General features: G+C 49.1%; 1 protein-coding gene across 4 annotated transcripts in view; it reads right to left on the reverse strand.

Annotated features, from left to right (window-relative positions):
* Positions 1-3,027: 3,027 nt before the first annotated feature.
* Positions 3,028-16,426, reverse strand: part of Magi2 (membrane associated guanylate kinase, WW and PDZ domain containing 2) — a 1,451,928-nt gene continuing 1,438,529 nt past the window's right edge. For all 4 annotated transcript variants that reach the window (XM_023724303.1, XM_023724304.1, XM_004639270.2 and 1 more), the window contains one exon: positions 3,028-5,405. In XM_023724303.1, the coding sequence (XP_023580071.1) occupies positions 4,963-5,405 (443 nt within the window). In that variant the 3' untranslated portion in view covers positions 3,028-4,962. The remainder of the gene's footprint in view (positions 5,406-16,426) is intronic.

Genomic DNA, 16,426 nt, shown 5'->3' on the forward strand with positions numbered 1-16,426 from the left:
TGCTTTGCCTCTGGAGATCCTGAGATCCCTTAAAACCCCATGAGGATGCTGCTCATCCAATTTCCATGTCTGCACTGACAGTACCCTGTGTCACTGGGCATGTTCTCTCTTGGGCTGTCTTCTCAGTGTCCTAACCAGGCTATAGGAATGTTGAGATCAGGGTGGTATTCTGCTTACTGTCATGTTTATATGCACTATGGTCCCTAGAATGACCCAGTGTCATCTTTCATTTGACATCTACATTTTTAGGACAAATTTAAATATTGAGAGGGAGTTATTTCCTGTTGCATACATGAGTTACATATTTTCATTAGGATGTTGTGATTCTAAGTACGATTCCTTTAATTTATGGAAAATTTCTTCTCTATAAGTAATTGGCAAAGCTAGGGTGTTTTCAAATCAGAAAAATAGCCAAATCACATTCAATGAAAGAAAACATGATTTTATTTTAAAAACCAAATAAATGTGGCTCCAATTCTTAGCCGCTTTACCCGGACTCTGGATGCAGGCGGGCAACGGTCATCTAGCTGCCCTCCTCCACTGGCTTCTTGCCATCCTATAGCAGGGATGCTTCTGCTTTGTCCCTCTTTGTACCTTTGCCTGTGTCCCTTGAGGCATCTGTACCTTGGGGCAATGTGGCATGAGATCTAGCTTGCTGGTAGCATAAAGGGCAGGTAGGCTTGGGAAACCGACCACTGCCAGGTTTAAAATGCATAAAAATGGAAGCTGGAGTTGAAGAAATGGAGAGCAGACTTCCGCCCTCCACAGCCTTGGATCCGAGACTGCACCGGAGGCGTGATGGTCATTACCTCGGTTGCCAGCACAGGGCAGTGCTCAGACCTTTCACATGGCTGGCCAGACCTGGCCAGGCTTTAGGAAACTTGCCTCCCACTTAGGAGAAAAATCAAGTGTCATCCTGGTGCTTCACGGAGTCCAAGGTTCTTACAGTGAAGCCTCTTAGCATGATGTGGTTTCCCCAGAAGAAAGATCCACCAAACTCTCAGACCCCTTAAAAACAGCCACGACTCACATTGGTAGGTGTTGGGGACCCTCCCCGGGGCAATGGGTGGAAGAGCTTCAGGGACATCCTGATCACTGAGTTGCCTGTGCAGCGAGCTCCCAAAGGCCCAGCAAGGGTCCACTTAATTCCAGGGTGTTGCTCCACTGTTTACACACAATGTAAACAGCCACTGCTGTTATTACTGCCAATGATCATAATCATAATCTCTGCCCATTTAATTGGTGCCTAGCATGTCAAGGCAGAGCACAGAACTCATCATTAGACAGTGAACCCTTCCTATCTTAAGAGTTGGAGCGTGCGCTGGTGATTTTACGGGTATCCTGCCCAGTGTGATGGTGTCTACAAATAAAACAGCCGTTCAATTCCAGTTCTCACAGCGGTGAGTCATTTAGTTGTTCTGGGGGTCAGTTTGGCCTGAAAAACAGCAATGTCAAGAAGACTGAACAAGTGCAACTTTGGGGAGCACTGCGCTTACAAGGTTGGGAGGAAACTCATTCAAACGAGCCTGAAGTTCCAAAGGAGGTCTGTGTATACTCGGGCTAAACTTCATCTGCTCCAAAGCAAGCCTGCTGTGCAGCGCATTTGCAGCATGCACCCTAGCTTTGCAGGTAGGCCCCCAGCCTGCAGCCTTGGGCTCCCGGGCTCAGGGTCAGAGCCTGAGCAAGCAAGGGGTTGCCATTCCTGACGTGGGGTTGGGGGTGGGGATGGGGATATGGGGTGGGGGTCGGGGTGGAGTTGTGGGAGTTGGGCTGGGGGGCTGGCGGCCACATTTGTCCAGGTTTTATGTCTTCTTGTGTGCTGTTTCTTAAAGATGTAATATAAATGTGTCAAAGCTTGGAGGGAAAGCCTAAACATTTCTAATAGCTGATCTCTTTCATCTCATGGGAAGCAGGAAGCTATTCCACATCAGCCCTGGAGGAGGAGCTCTTGCCCTCCAGCGCTGTCCACACCTGGCTCCTTCACGCCCTCAGTTTTCTGCCTGGCCTTGCAAACCCAAGAGCTGCTCCTGGAGGGCCCTGGCCTGCACAGGCATCTTGCTGGCCCTCTGGGTCTTTGCCTAGTCCTTGTCCTGAGCCCCTTGGGCACTGATTTCTTATCTTTCTTGTGTCTTGATACTTTTTAAAGAAAATGGTAGCTCACTACATATTAATATTTCTACTCCAACCTGCTGGCTACCTTTCTCTGTTAGTTTCTCTCTCTTTTTGTGTTTTTCAGCTTGCCCCAGGCCATTCTTAGATTATTTCATAAAGAGCTGTATATATTTATTACCAATATCTTAACTTTTGTGTTTGATTACATACTTTGGCCCATCTCTTCTTTTTTCTAGATAGGATACATGGTTTATTAAAAAAAAATTGCATTGGAGTAAATGAGTGACAGTTGGGGAATTTCAGGCTTCCTGCTGACAAAAGTGGGGAAAGACTTGAAAGAATCCATCCTAGAACTTCCCGGGAATTCCAGACTTCAGCAGAGCAGTTGCCACCCCCAGAAACCTCTTGGTACTCTTCCTCCTCCCCCACAAAAGCAGTGCAATGCATCACAAAACCTGCATCCAGTTGCCCCATTTGACTACATTCTTCATGAACTCCTCAGGATTTTGCATGAAAACCCTTCTGAGTTAAAAAGGAAAAAGTGCAATGGAATTTAGCACTGATGGCTACTTTCAAACTTTTTTGAAAAAAAAGGTGCAGCATCAATCTTTGTAGCAAGCTGTAGGAACACTGCCACTTGATAAACGAGGCAGTGAACCAGCTGCGAATGCCCGGGCTATCACGGAAGACTCCAGGGTGCTCGGGGCCAGGAAAGCTGGTCTTTTCCCAGTGAAGTCCCTGGGTCTAGAATCAAGTTTCCAAGAAGCCCTGTTTGGGGCAGTGAACTTCTGCTTTAAAAAGCTATGGAGACTGACTTAAAAAACATAAGTTAACCCCCAGCAATGGTCTATTTCAAATTAACACACAGCTTATATAATTTGAAAAAGAAAAGCTTTTTGGATATATATTTTATTTGACAGTGTTTTAGAATATCATACAGTAAACAAGATTTCTGTAAAAGTTAATTTATCCATAGTGGTGCGTTTCATAAAAATAGTTGCTCACTTACAGTCTTTCTGTGACTATTAATACATGGAATTATATTTATAGAGATACAGCTGTACAGGGTAAAGTCTCAGCTAACACTACACAGAAATATTATTTGGGATGGGGCTGAGATGATGTGCTGTCTCACGGTTATGGATTACAGCCGCATAAAGCAATGGCTGCACGAGTAGTAGCACTGAACTGTGAAAATTAGAGTTTCTGCAAGCGTAATCTCAATTTTTTTTTCCTTTTGTAACACATGAAAAATAAATGTCGGAGGATACAGTACCAGGACGTGCAGCTACACTACAGAAGCATTGTCCAGAACCAGCTTCAATAAATTAATGGCAAACTAGACTGGATTTCTAGCCCAGGGGAGAAACACTAATTGAGATTAAACCAAGAGGATTATAAACTGCTACATGTGTTTGTGCTTTTGTTTATGATGGATGGATTTCATTTTTGGAAACTGCTTTGACAAGCTGCAAGACCCTCCCCACGAGGCTTCCAGCCACACTTGTCAGACAGCAAAGCTACTCCTTTGTCAGGTGGAAATGACATCAAGAGGGCTCAGGTTCCTGCACTTAGGAAGAGAGAGACGGGCGGGGGTGGGAGAGGCTGCTGTGTGTGACCTCCCCGACCAGGAGGGGCCCGTTTGGGCACCCCAGCTCTGGCTAGCAGCAGCCACAAGAAGAGGGAAGCCCCGTGTGTACAGAGCGTATTAAAGACGCTGCCTGAAGACACATTTTGCCTTTTCCTTTGTGTAGCGACATTAAACACAGAGGAAGAAGTAACTGACGCTGAGGGGTTAGGAAGACCCCCTGATGCAGCAGGGAGAAAGACAGCCTTCGCGAATCACTAGGGGGTCAGGTGGAGAGCCGCGGAGATAATCTGGGGTTGCTCAGGAGGTAAAACACCTAGCAAAGAGTTCAGGACCCAAAGCAAATGGAAACCAAAGGTGGAAGACACAGGAAAGAAAGTCGAGCAGAAAGGAAGGCTAAGTGGACTCATGTTCCTTAATGAAAATAAATTAGTTACTATAGTGACCTTTTAATATTAGAGGTTCATTCTAATCTTAGATAGAGGACAAAGAGTGTACTCGGCCTCTCTCCTGTCATAGTGCAAAGGAAGCGACGGCCAGGGCTTGAGGGCAGCTCGCGGGGGCAAGGCCTGTTCATAATGGGGCCGCAGCGTTGCCAATCTTGATTCTACAGATTGTGGCCTTTCGGTTACAAAACTGATATTTCACAGGAAAATCAATGAAAAGCTATGAGCTAAACTGCAAAATTCAGACTCATGGCAAACTGTTCCCTAGGACACAATTTTTAAAACCTGTTTTTCCTACCACTGAAGATGTACAGAAATATGACTGGATCACAGGAATGGCAGTAGAAATGGCGTCACACCAATGGGCTCACTAGGTTGCCACCTGGTCCTGCGGAGGCCGGGTGCATGGAGAGACGTCGGGCGAACAGTTCCTGGTGTTTCAGAGAAACCCTTTCACCCCCGTCTAGATATGTCAAGGACAATGTATATACAATGCTTTAGATCGATTAAAAGATATAATCTTGTCTCAGTTTCCGCTTGCTCCGTGCAGTTTGAATTTTAAGGCGATATTCCAGTTCGTGATTGCGCTAGCTCATCGGTTTCGGTGCAGTCTGACGGCGTTCAAACCGTTTCTTCATGCAGCGGGGACCGATGCCTTCTTTTGGCCCAAGCGGCGCTGCACTGTCTCTGTGGTGCTCCGCGACAGCATTTGCTTCTCCCGCAGCGGCCCAGGCCCCGGCAGCCGGGCCTCGCGGAAGATGCGTGCGACAGTGACAATAAATAAAACGCCGAGCGGAGCTCGGGGGCTGGGGACCCTCACCGGCTGGACGCCGGGGCGCCCGGCTGGAGCGCGCCCTGCAGCCGGTCGGAGCCCGGCACTTTCCAGGGCCCAGGCGCCAGGGCGGCCCTGCGTGACCCCAAGCCCGACCCCGGGGCGCCCCCCTGCGGCCGCGGGCCGGGTGCAGGCCGGGGCCCTTCCTTCCCGCCCGACGCCTCCTCCTGCCTCGGCCGCCCGGTGCCCTCGCTCTGCTCCCCGAGGCGCTGCTTCTTTTGGCCGCCGGCCGGGAGCTCCTTTGGTTTCCTAACGTCGTGTTCCCTTTTGACGTCCCAAGCCGGATCAGGGCTCTTCGGGTGGGCAGGGTCGGAGGGTGGGGCGGGATGCGGTGGCGAGGATGGAGAGAGGAGCTCCTCAAGCGAGACGCCTATTTCCGGCAGACCTGGGCCGGCGGCGGTGGTAGCGCTCCGGAAGCCGGGTTCGTCTGCGGACACGGAACACAGAGTTAGGGGGCGCGCGAGCTCAGCCTGCACCCCGCGGCCTCCCAGGGACTCCGCAGCCGACCCCAAATCCCTAGTTGCCCCTTGTACCCCGCGGCTGCCTCCTGCACCCCGGGAGCCCCCCTCTCCGGCAAGTAGCTGGCTGAGCCCTGGGTTGGGATACCCATACTTCTGAACCCGTCGGAGGTCCCTGCAGAGCCCTAGCCCCAGTTAAGCCAAGGCGTCCCAATGGTGACAGCATTCTGCACCCCGACTCCAGGACGCGTGGACCAACGGTTCTCAAACTCGGGTGGAAAGTACCTGGGGGCTGGCTGAGGTCCCACAGTAAAGGGCCCCGGGACCACCACTGGGTGCCTCTGGGAAGAAGGTGAGGTTTGAGAAACATCGCAGCCTTCCTCCTCCTGCTGGAGGCGGGAATGTCCCCACCACTGGGTGTCACTCAAAGCCTGAGTCTTAGCTAAATGCATCTAAAAACCGTCCTTGTCTTGCCTTAAAACAAAATCATTGTCTTTAATTCTTTTTGCATTTCTAACATGGAAGGCCCCAGACTAAGATAAATGATTCTTTCTAGAAAATCTAATTTCAACATTTATTTAGGATTTCAACTCTGTCTGCTCCAGAAAGGTTGAAGACAATTTACAACATCAAAACAGAATGATAAACATGAGTGTTTTCCCTCTGTCCCTCCCTCCGTTCCTCATTCCTTCCCTCCCTCCCTCCCTCCTTCCTTCCTCTCTCTCTCTCTCTCTGTCTCTCTCTGTCTCTCTCTCTCTCTCTCTCTCTCTCTCTCTCTCTCTCTCTCTCTCTCTCAGCAACCTCTGCTCAACAGCTGAATAGGGGACAGATGTGTTAGGAGTCCAGAAGAGTTAGTTCCTGCCGTGAGCGAAAGTGTTACTCTTGAGTTTCAGGCCAGTGGGTGAAATGAAAGCAAGGAAATTCACAGCCAACCCTTGCTCTCTGTGAGGGATACGTCTGGTGCCCTCTGGAGAACCTCACATTTTGTCCAGCCATGCTAGGGTGTCATGAGGGGCCACCAAGGAAGGCACATGGGTACCTGGGTTAGGAGATGGAGCCACCCTTGTTAGCCAAGATTCACCCTGGTCCCAGGGGATGAAACTGGAATTCCTGGCCTCTGGAGCCTGGACACAGACCTGGGGGACCTTGGATGTCAGCCCTGAATGTCAAGGGTCTGTTTTGTTTTAAAGTTGGGGATTTTTCTGTGGTAACTCTGACGCAGAGTATAAAGAGGTAGGAAGAGGAAGAGGGAGAAATTTTTCCAGTTTTCCAGCTGTTATGGGCATCTTTAGAAAATCACCTTAGTTACAAAGATGCCTCTCCTTCCATGTGAATTTGAGTAGGATATTTGGGGCACCTTGCTATTTTCTTTCTTTCTGCAGATGGATGCCCACTATCATTTTCATGTAGTAATAGAAAATCCTAGACAAGCATCAGAAGATGGAGGCTCTCAGAGTGCTTTTGACACTTATTTACCAGCTGTGCCATTCTGGACTAAGCCCACCATAGCCCTGAGCCTCATGCCTTCCATTATAAGCCAGGGACACAATGTCTAATCACATGGATGTGAGACAAACACTTTGGAAGCCCAGGGTGATGGTCCGCAGAGAGCAGAGTTACACTTCTCCTCTGTGCCTGGGGCTGCCTCCTCATGGGCTGGGGTCCTGCTGGCTTGACACTGCTGCTGAGGTTCTGAGTTAGTGCCAGGGGTCAGCACCCCTGAGCACCATGATTCCTGGGACACTCTGGAGGATCTGAGGGGTTGGTTAGTTTGTCTGCAGTGAATTCCAAGGCAAACTCCCAGACAAGGGGCAGGGTGGCACCTCTACCCGTCTAGGAAGATCTTGCCTTAAAGAATCAGAGGTGGGCCCAGAAAGGCCCAGCCAACCTCTGCCTTAGACCACTAGAATGGTGGTTCTCATTTTAATAGCTCTTTTCTTCACCATTACACCCCATATGGTATAGTCAGCTAGCTGCCCTTAAATTACTTCTGAGACCCAGGGAGAGGGCTGACATTATTCACCCCATTTCCTGGGGAACTAAAGCAGAGAGAGAGGTTGAATAATGTGGCCAAGACTACACCATGGCTAGTCAGGAGCAAAGCTTGGGGGTTTCCTTTCTGTTTTTACTTACTGAAAAAACTATCCCAAGGTGTAGATAGATGGGATCAAAGCATGTGAAACAGTCAGGCTTAGGACTGTTGGCAACCAGAGCTGGACCCCCTCACCAGACATAACCCTTAGCAGGATTCCTGGTTGTCTGACCCCCTGCCCATCCCCCCTCCAGGTGTCTGTGTGGAACCCGTGAGCCCTGGAGCATGGAGAACCCTACAGCTCCTGTGGGAGGCCATGATTCATGATTCTCTGGCCTGCAGGGACCTCACACTCTTCCCTTCAACTCTTCCCTGCCCTAAGCGCTTTGCTGTACCATAAACCAGACGGTGAATTTACTCTCAAGTACAAAGGGCTCCATCTCATTATAAAAAGATTTCTCAAGAGTTTGTTTTCAGATCATTAAATGCTCAACAGTGGGAGAAACTAAGAGTTACAATGTCCTGAGGCATCACCCTTTCAGAATATTAACCAGAAACTAAATCCAGCTACATCCTCAAGCTACCACCAAGCAGACCTTGTTGCGTAGTTGAATTGTTTTCATTTTTGTGCTGAGGAGCCCTCTAGTTCCATGCTGGGCCTGCAGGGTGCACAGCCCTTAGCATGCAGGCTGTACCCCAACCTGCTGTGCTTCCCCAAGGGAACCTAGAGTTGTGGACAGGAAGAGAGAGCCCTTCTCTAGGACTTCAGATGCAGCTCTGATTCCTTCAGCCTGTGTGTCCATTTTCTTCTTCTATCCTCCCTTCTCCCTCTTTTCCTCTCTTGCTGTCTGCTCCTGGGCCCTGGCTCAGAGGTGAGGAGGAGGCTGAGGTGCTCCGGGTCTCTCCAGCTGAGATGCTAATCTCAAATTAGAAGCTCTGGATCTGTCCTACCAGGAAGCACTCAGCCACTCCTAGCCTGCTGGGGGTTTCACAATCCCTTTGTCTAGTATCTGCAGGCTGAAAGCAAAAGGAACACGTTTCCACTTGGACCAGCTTCCTCAGCTGCCCCTCCAGGCCCTGTGCCCAAACAACTCTCCTCAAGGCTATGACCTTTCAGTCATGAAATCCCGAGGGCAGGTCTCTGTGTTCATCTCAGTCCTTGTCCTCCACCTCTTACATAACCCAGGGCTTCCGAAACAGTGGGAAGGTTGGTTCAGGGGACAGCCTGCTCCCCTGCCCAGCTCTGCGCCCTGCCTCTCTGGTTTGGCCTCAGGAGTTTTCTTTCTCCAGTCTCCCCCGGGGTATCCCACGTATCCTTGCTGCTTTCATGCAAAGGTCATGGCTCTGTGGTGCACCCACCTGCCCAGGCCATCTCTGCCCCATAGCTCCCTGCAGTTTCTGACAAGCCGCAAATAGAAACTGTTGCTCCCTGACGGTGACCTGGAGTCATCCCTGGTTCCTTACTCTCCCTCACTTTACAAACCCAGTGTCCCTGTTCTCTTGAGTCTTATTTCCAAATATACGTGGATGCCAACAACTTATCTTCATCTTTGCTTTCTTTTCCTTTTTTCATTACTGAGCCTTTGCGCTGAGCTACATCTCACTAAGTCACTCAGTGGCCCGCCGCTTGATCCTCCTGCCTCAGCCACCCAGAGTGCTGGTATTACAGGTCTGCCCCACCAGGCCTGGTGATCTTCCCCTTCACTTTCACTACAATGGTGCAAGATGCAGGGCTGCCCACAGGGAGAGGCAACGTGTGGGCGCTAGGGTCAGTCACAGGTGAAAAATAGGCCCTTGGGTAGAACAGCCTTCTAAGCCCTCAGGGTGAGGCTTGAAGACAAACAGTCTAAAAAGGAGCCTTGGTGCCTTGGTGCTGTTCAGAAAGAAGTAGAGCGGAATATGGAGTGCGCCCCCTCCCGGGCCTGCCCAGCCTCCAGCTCACTGCCTCAGAGGCTGTTCACCCCCTCAGTGACTCTCCCCGCAGGGCCCACGATGATCTTTATGAGATAAAATTAAATCTTGCCATTTCTCACTTCCACCTCTCACATTAAAGAGGGTTCCCACCGCTCTCACATTAAAGTCCAAAATTATTAACAGCCTACAAAAGCATATGGGTCCAGCACCTGCAGTTCAGGTCCTTCAGTCCCCGACTCCCTGCGTGTCCCCCTGCTGCAGGACTCCCCCAGCGACTCAGCCTCCTTGGGGCTCTTGATGTCACCCTCGGAGAGCTTCAAGCTGTGGCAGGTTCTCTGCCCTACTCAACAGCTTCCTGTTTGGGTTTTCTCACAGTATTGAAAACTCACACATTGGCTTTGGTAATGTCTCAGCATACAGTGCGACCCGGAAGCTCCACGAGGACAACCACACTGGCCTTGTCTGTCACGTGTCCCTAACACCCAGCAGGGGGCCTGACCCACAAAGAAGCGCTCTGTGGATACTGGATGAGTGAATAAATCCAACCTGCCAATAGACAGGGAAGACCTGTCACCCAATGCCTACTTGAGGAAACACTTCAGGGCAAAAGATTTTCCTCTAAGTAGGATCTGTCAAAAACAGATTTGGGAATGTGACCTTCATCAGTTTTGAGAGGAAAGAAGGGGTGAAATGGTAATGCACATTTAATGGGGTGGGAGGGAAGATAGCTGAGTTTGGGAGGTGGCGAAGGAGGAAGGTGGAGCAAGGGAGCCCTGGGGCAGTTTGCAGCCTTGCTTGGGCAAAGGATAGGAGGGAGGGCCAAGCTGCAGGTCCAAAGGCTACGGTCCTCTGTGGTTGCTGATGTTTTCCCTTTTTCTGTAGCATCAACTGAGGATCTCAAGGCTCTGCTTAAAGGAGCTCTGTCCCCGAGGGTCATTAACTGCTGTGCCAGGGAATGTTCCTGGGACCCATGAGGAAAACAGGCTGTAGGAGTCCTGTACTCCACTGTGTGTGGAGCAGTTCTCGCTCCTGTGAGGGTCATGTGCTTCCTAGAAGAGAGGCTGATTAGTGCCTGAGTATGCAATTAGTGCATAGGTACACAGATTACATGAGGCACACACACACACTCACACACACACACACACATAATTATTTTAGGGTAGGGATGATATTTGATTTCTTAAATAACCTCATGGGAACCTGAAGTAATGAGAAACAAATATATTACTTATACTTTATATGCAGAGATTAAGAACCTCATATATAATAACTGTTCTGACACTTTGTTTTATGAAACACATCCCAAGCAACCATGTCCAGAGAGCCAACCCACCAGGATACACTACTTGTTGCAGTAAATAAGGATCTGTGTTAATGGTTTTTCAGATAGCTTTTTATCAACATCAAAACATTTGCACAGAGGAGGAAATGATAACTTATATCAAGGAAGAGTTGACTCGATCCTGTGCTGAAGATTTACCAGAAATTGTGGCAAAAAAAGAGGGGCCATCATCTGCCTTCTTCTTACCAACCTCCCCAGGGCTTCTGAGTTTAGGACTCCCATTTTTTCTGGCTGCTTGTACAGGGCTCAGAGCCAGGGCTGGCCTAATGGGTGCCTTTTGGACTAGGAAGTTCGGGAGAATAAAAGATTTACTGCCACTGGCACTGTCAGTAATGGCAAAAGCAACTCTTCCAACTCCTTGCACTGTGCTAACTCACATTAATGCATGTAATCTGAACCATTTTACAGATGAGGAAACTGAGGCCTGGAGGGTAATTTAAGCAACTGGCACAGGGCAACACAGCTACAGTCAGGGAGCAGGGTCCTCGGGTGGCACTGCACAAACCATGTCACTAGATGCCTTTGCTGTCTGCTCTTAGGATTGGGATGATGTCACAGAAACTTCCACCTAATAGGCCGGCCAAATAGCTCAGCAGATTAAAGCACCTGCAAGTAGGCACAGGGGCCGGGAGTTCGATCCCCAGGCTTGCCGTGCCAGCCTCGCCCTGGAGCTCGCTGAGATGGCAATGGAGACTGGGCTTGGTGGTGCATGCCTGTAATCTGAGCTCTTGGGAGGCTATAAACAGGCAGATCACTACAAGTATGATCTAGATCACTACAAGTATGATCTAGTAGTGAGGCTCTAAACACTAGACCCTTCCCTAAAATACAAAAAAAAAAAAAAAAAAAAAAAAAAAGCCACTTCCACCTAAGTGTAATTAGAATCCACATTGTCATTCCTAATGGCAACTTGGAAATGCAAAGTGTGTTTGAACCTTACACACAGAAAGACACCATGGTTAGAGCACTGCTTCATGAAAATGCTGGAAAGATGAGCTGGAATCAAAGAATGGACAGGGCTGTTTATGCTAAACTTTACAAATAACCCTCCCAAGGCTACTCCCTCAACCACGATGAAAATGAAAATATTCCCATTGGCTGTTGCAAGCACCATGTCAGTTTGGGACATACATTTTTACAGCCAAGTGGCAAAAAATGATTCTATAGACAATCACTTGGTGTTTGGTGTTTCACTCTTTTAAACCTTTCCTCCTGAGACCTGTCGGTGGTGGGGGTTGGAGAACACTGATGTGGTTGTAATGGAATCTATTTCTGTCTAATTTGGAACATTATAGGAAAGCACCACAATGATTAGGGGAGACCAGAGGACAGCAATGTGAAGTCACTTGACACTCAAAAGAAACCTTCTAAGGGTGGTGTTCGGATCATACCAGCTCATTTAGATCTGCTCAACCGCCACCACGGTGATTGCTTTTTCAAGAACAAAAAAGAAAAATACACATTTAAAACGTTTCAGAACATGTGAACTGTTTTACTGTATTTCTGCTTGCCTGCTTGCCTGCAGAGGTCATGGGTCACGTAAAGATCACAGGTCAGGTAAAGGTCAGGGGTCAGGTAGAGGTCACAGGTCAAGTGTTAACCCTGAACATTATGGAGAAGAGTTTGATCTCAGATCAGTCTTGACTTTAGAAGAGTTAAGCACAAGAGCGATAGGGGTAATTCCTCCTCCTTTACTAAATAGGGGGGTCAGTTCACTGATATTGACAAGTAAATTATGCTAAGTCAGAACTTACTAAATGTACGTTGCTCAACTTGAGCATCATGCCGTCCTCCAAGCTTCTATCAGCAAATGGGTTTTTTTCTGCTCGGTTGGTTCTGGCAAGCAGAGGCACGATCGCTCTCAGGGCAGGGCAACGCTGCCAACCTGTGCTTAACGAATACGGAACAGCTAGTCTGTCCCAGGCTGCGAATTTGGGGTGAAGAAAGTGATGCCCTCGCACTAGCTGGTGCAGGGTAGGAGGCAGAGACAAAACCAGGGCCACCAGATGGGATGGAGCCTAAAGAGGAAGGTGAAGAAAAGGTGAGCTGCCGAAGCATTTAGTGAGGAGCTGACTTCGTTTAGGGTCTTTCCGTGAAGACAAGGTTGGTTATTATTTCATTATAAATAATAGTTACCTCCTGTTTCCTCGGTAAGTGGCCTTTCTGTCAAATGGACCCTTTCCTTGTACTCTGGAATGTGGTCAAATGAAACCAAACCACTTGCTTGCGCACACACTGCCAGCTTGTGGTGTTCTAGGAGAGCCACGCAGTTCTGACTCCAGGCATGCATCATCCTTTGGGAGGACTCTGGGTAGAGGCCAGGGCTAACGACTATGTGAGGGGAGGCGTGACCGGAGGGTGTGGTCATGTACGAATGTGCAGGATGCAGGAGGATCGTGGATGCATGGAGCAGGGCGGGACAATCCTCGAGACTGGACCACACCATGTGGGGTGGACAGGTAGGGTGCGGGCGGGGACAGGGCAGGCAGGAGTCACCCTCACAGGCTGCCAGTAAGATGGGGAGAGGTGGGGAGCACAGGGTGGGACGAGGTGTGGCAGCTCTGGGCAGCAGCAGAGTGCAGGACTCATTGTGGGGGTCAGCGTGAGCAGAAGGGGGTCCTGAGTGCCTGCAGAGTCCAGCTGGATGGGGGTGTCATCGCTGGGGTTGGGGATACAAGTTTAGACCCTCCAGAGAGTCCCCTTGGAAACCTCACCCCCACCTGCCTCTCCAGATGGCCACTTACTAAGTTTTCTGTTTCTGTGGGACTGTCCGTTGGGTCCATTCTCGCTATTGCAAGGCTGACCTAGGGCCTCGTCACCTCAGTGTCAACCATCACACACCACCAGGCGGCTTTGGCCCCTGGTTTCCTCTCCTCGGCTCAGTCTACAGTCTGCATTCTAAAAGACCTCCTCCTCCTCCCCTGGATCTGGGGACCACACCTTGGACCTTCACACTGAGGTACATCTAGAGCCCTTTGCTTCTTCTTTTCAAACAAGGTTTCACTAAGTCACTAAGTAAATAGGCTGGGCTTGAACTTCCCTGCCTCAGCCCCCCCAGCATGCTGGGGTTAGAGGTGTGAACCATCATGCCTGGTTTATATCCTTTTTTTGACATCCAAATATGGCCTTATTTTTTCTTCATTGCTGTAAACCTTTAGTCTGTCTCTTGATTTTTGTGTTTATTTATTTTATATTTTCTTTCACTACAGAATTATAAATTCCTTGAAGACAGGAACTGTGTTCTCAGGCTATCAGCAGCACCTATCAAAATGTTTTGGTCAGCAATAAATCTGTGTTGATTAAATTTTACTTTAAAGCTGGCCAAATAGCTCACTGGATTAAAGTATCTGCAAGCAGGCGCTTCCAGGCAGCTGCTCCGCAGCTCAGGGCTGCGAATGCACCGTGCACCGGGGAGGCAGACACTATCTTTTCTTCCTACCTACAAAGGAACCGAGGCCACAGAAGTGCAGGGGCTCACCCATCATGGCCCCTTCTCCCTCTTCACCACTGGGTCATTTACCTAAAGTGCCCATAGAGAGCAAAGCGAGAGGTGTGGGGTGGTCACTTCTTTCCCATGTGTCCTGCTCTAGAGAATAAGGCAGCCGTCAGGCAGGGGCCACAGTACACTCAGGCCTCGGGCAGGTAGAGGCCCGCTGTCCCCAGCCGCGGACGCAGGGCTCTGTGCTCTCCGCTTTGGCCATGAAGGACGGAAAGAAGAGGATGCTATTTGGAGCCATTTGAGCCTGCACTGGAGTTCAGGCCAGAGTCCCAGAATCAGGGGATGAGGGATGTAGTGGGCTAGAGTTTGGGGGTCAGGACTACAGTGCATTATAGAGACAAAAATATGGGGGCCAGGAAGGGAAGGGGGCCACGGTGCAGTGAGGTTGCCTGACCTGGACCAGGTTCTGACAGACCCGCTGTTTGTCCTTCTTTCTGCAGACAGTCCTGGGGTTCCTGGCAGCAGACCAATTGGGCTCATGCTCTGGCCCTCAGGGCTTTTACCTAATGGCCGCATTCAAGCAGGTTTAATCTCATCTTAGTGGAAGATAAGGTGTTTCATTGGGGTTACTTCCCGAGAAACGAAATTGAACCAGTCCGACACTCCAGAAGCTCAGTGGCTGTTACTGCTGAGGAGGGTTTATGAGGCCTGAGGTTCTCCCAGCTTGGGCGCGACTGACCGGAGTCCCCTCCAGAACTGTTCAGTGTGTGGTTGGGGCTGCGTGGGCCTCGGGGCCCTAAGCTCCCACCTGGCCACTTCCCATGCCCCTGCCTAGCCGGTTTCAGGGCTTCTGCTTTGCTGTCTCGGGAAGTCTCTTTCCCTACCTCCTCTGCAGAGATTAGTTTTTATTTTGTTCCCATCTGAATTTCTCACGCAATATTTGCTATCATCTAGTTGTGCGTTCACTTCTTGTTTTGGGTGATGTGTCTCCTTTCACTAGACTGTAAAGTCCTCAGAAAGGAACTACATGTGTCTTGTCTACTGCTATAATTTTAGCCCTTGTAATGTGTTGCTGCTAATGCTTCTAGAACATATACTAAGTGTTCTAGAAATATTAACTAAAGGGCTAGCAAGATAGCTGAGTGGACTAAGCGCTTACTTAGGCAAGTGCAGAGGCCAGGGTTTGATCCCTGGCCTTGCTTGCCTTGCTGGCCCTGCCTTCGGGTATGCCAAGCTGGCGATGGAGTCTGGGTGTGGTGGCGCATGCCTGTAATCCCAGAACTAGGGAGGTTGAAAACAGGAGGATCACTATGAGTCCAAGCTGCGGAGTGAGACTCTGTGCGCACACGCATGCGCACACACACACACATACATACTAAAAAAAAAAACAAAAACCTTTATATAAAGAAAGAAATATTAACTGAATTTAGGATGAATGAACTAGTCAGAAATTGCTCATGACTGAAAGTGGGACCACAGCTGACCTCAGTAATTCAGGGGCATAAGGGAAGACCTGTCATATTTGAAGAATACTATTATGTCACATGTAAGCATCCTTAGCTATAACGAGATGTCATCTTATGTTATAGAACTCTTACTTACATTTTACTCTAAGACTGTACTGTTAAGTGTGAAAAATATGTAAAGATATCATGGAGTATATAAGATTTGTGGAGAAAAATCTATGAATTCCCTTGACTTCATGGCTGCAAGTTTCAGCCCTTGCTCCTCCGCCCTGATGCACTGGTCACAAGCTGCACTTCAACAAGCCCGGATTCATGGGGCCCTTAAAACTTGGGGTTCGCTGCATTCTGATAGATGATCCCATAGATGATGCACGCTAGGATGTGAGAGACCTGAAGCTTTGGCTTCACCATGGCTCTACCAAGGACAGCAAAACGAGGGTCAGTTCTGTGAAGGCTGAGAAATCCCACGCTGCTCAGGTCAAGTTTTGTTTCCTGAATCCAAAAGTGAGCTTGTTGCTTTAGTCTGCGGGTTTAATTCCACATAGCTCCTGCTGTTACAAATATAGTTCACACCCTAATCCTTATGGGAAATGTATGTGTTCTGATCTTGCAAGCTCGATTAATCATTTAAATGAGCATTTATTCAATTCTTAAAAATACCAGATTTCTGCCATCAAGGGAATGATATAACTTTCCTTCATCCATGACAAATCTCTTCCTGCCATTGACAAACCAGGAATCCCTTTTAATCCATTTGCTCTGAACTCTAGCCGGCTTCAATTAATTGCTCAGGGGGA

This window comes from Octodon degus, unplaced genomic scaffold (genome assembly GCF_000260255.1).
Source record: "Octodon degus isolate 3935 unplaced genomic scaffold, OctDeg1.0 scaffold00108, whole genome shotgun sequence".
Taxonomy (NCBI): domain Eukaryota; kingdom Metazoa; phylum Chordata; class Mammalia; order Rodentia; family Octodontidae; genus Octodon; species Octodon degus.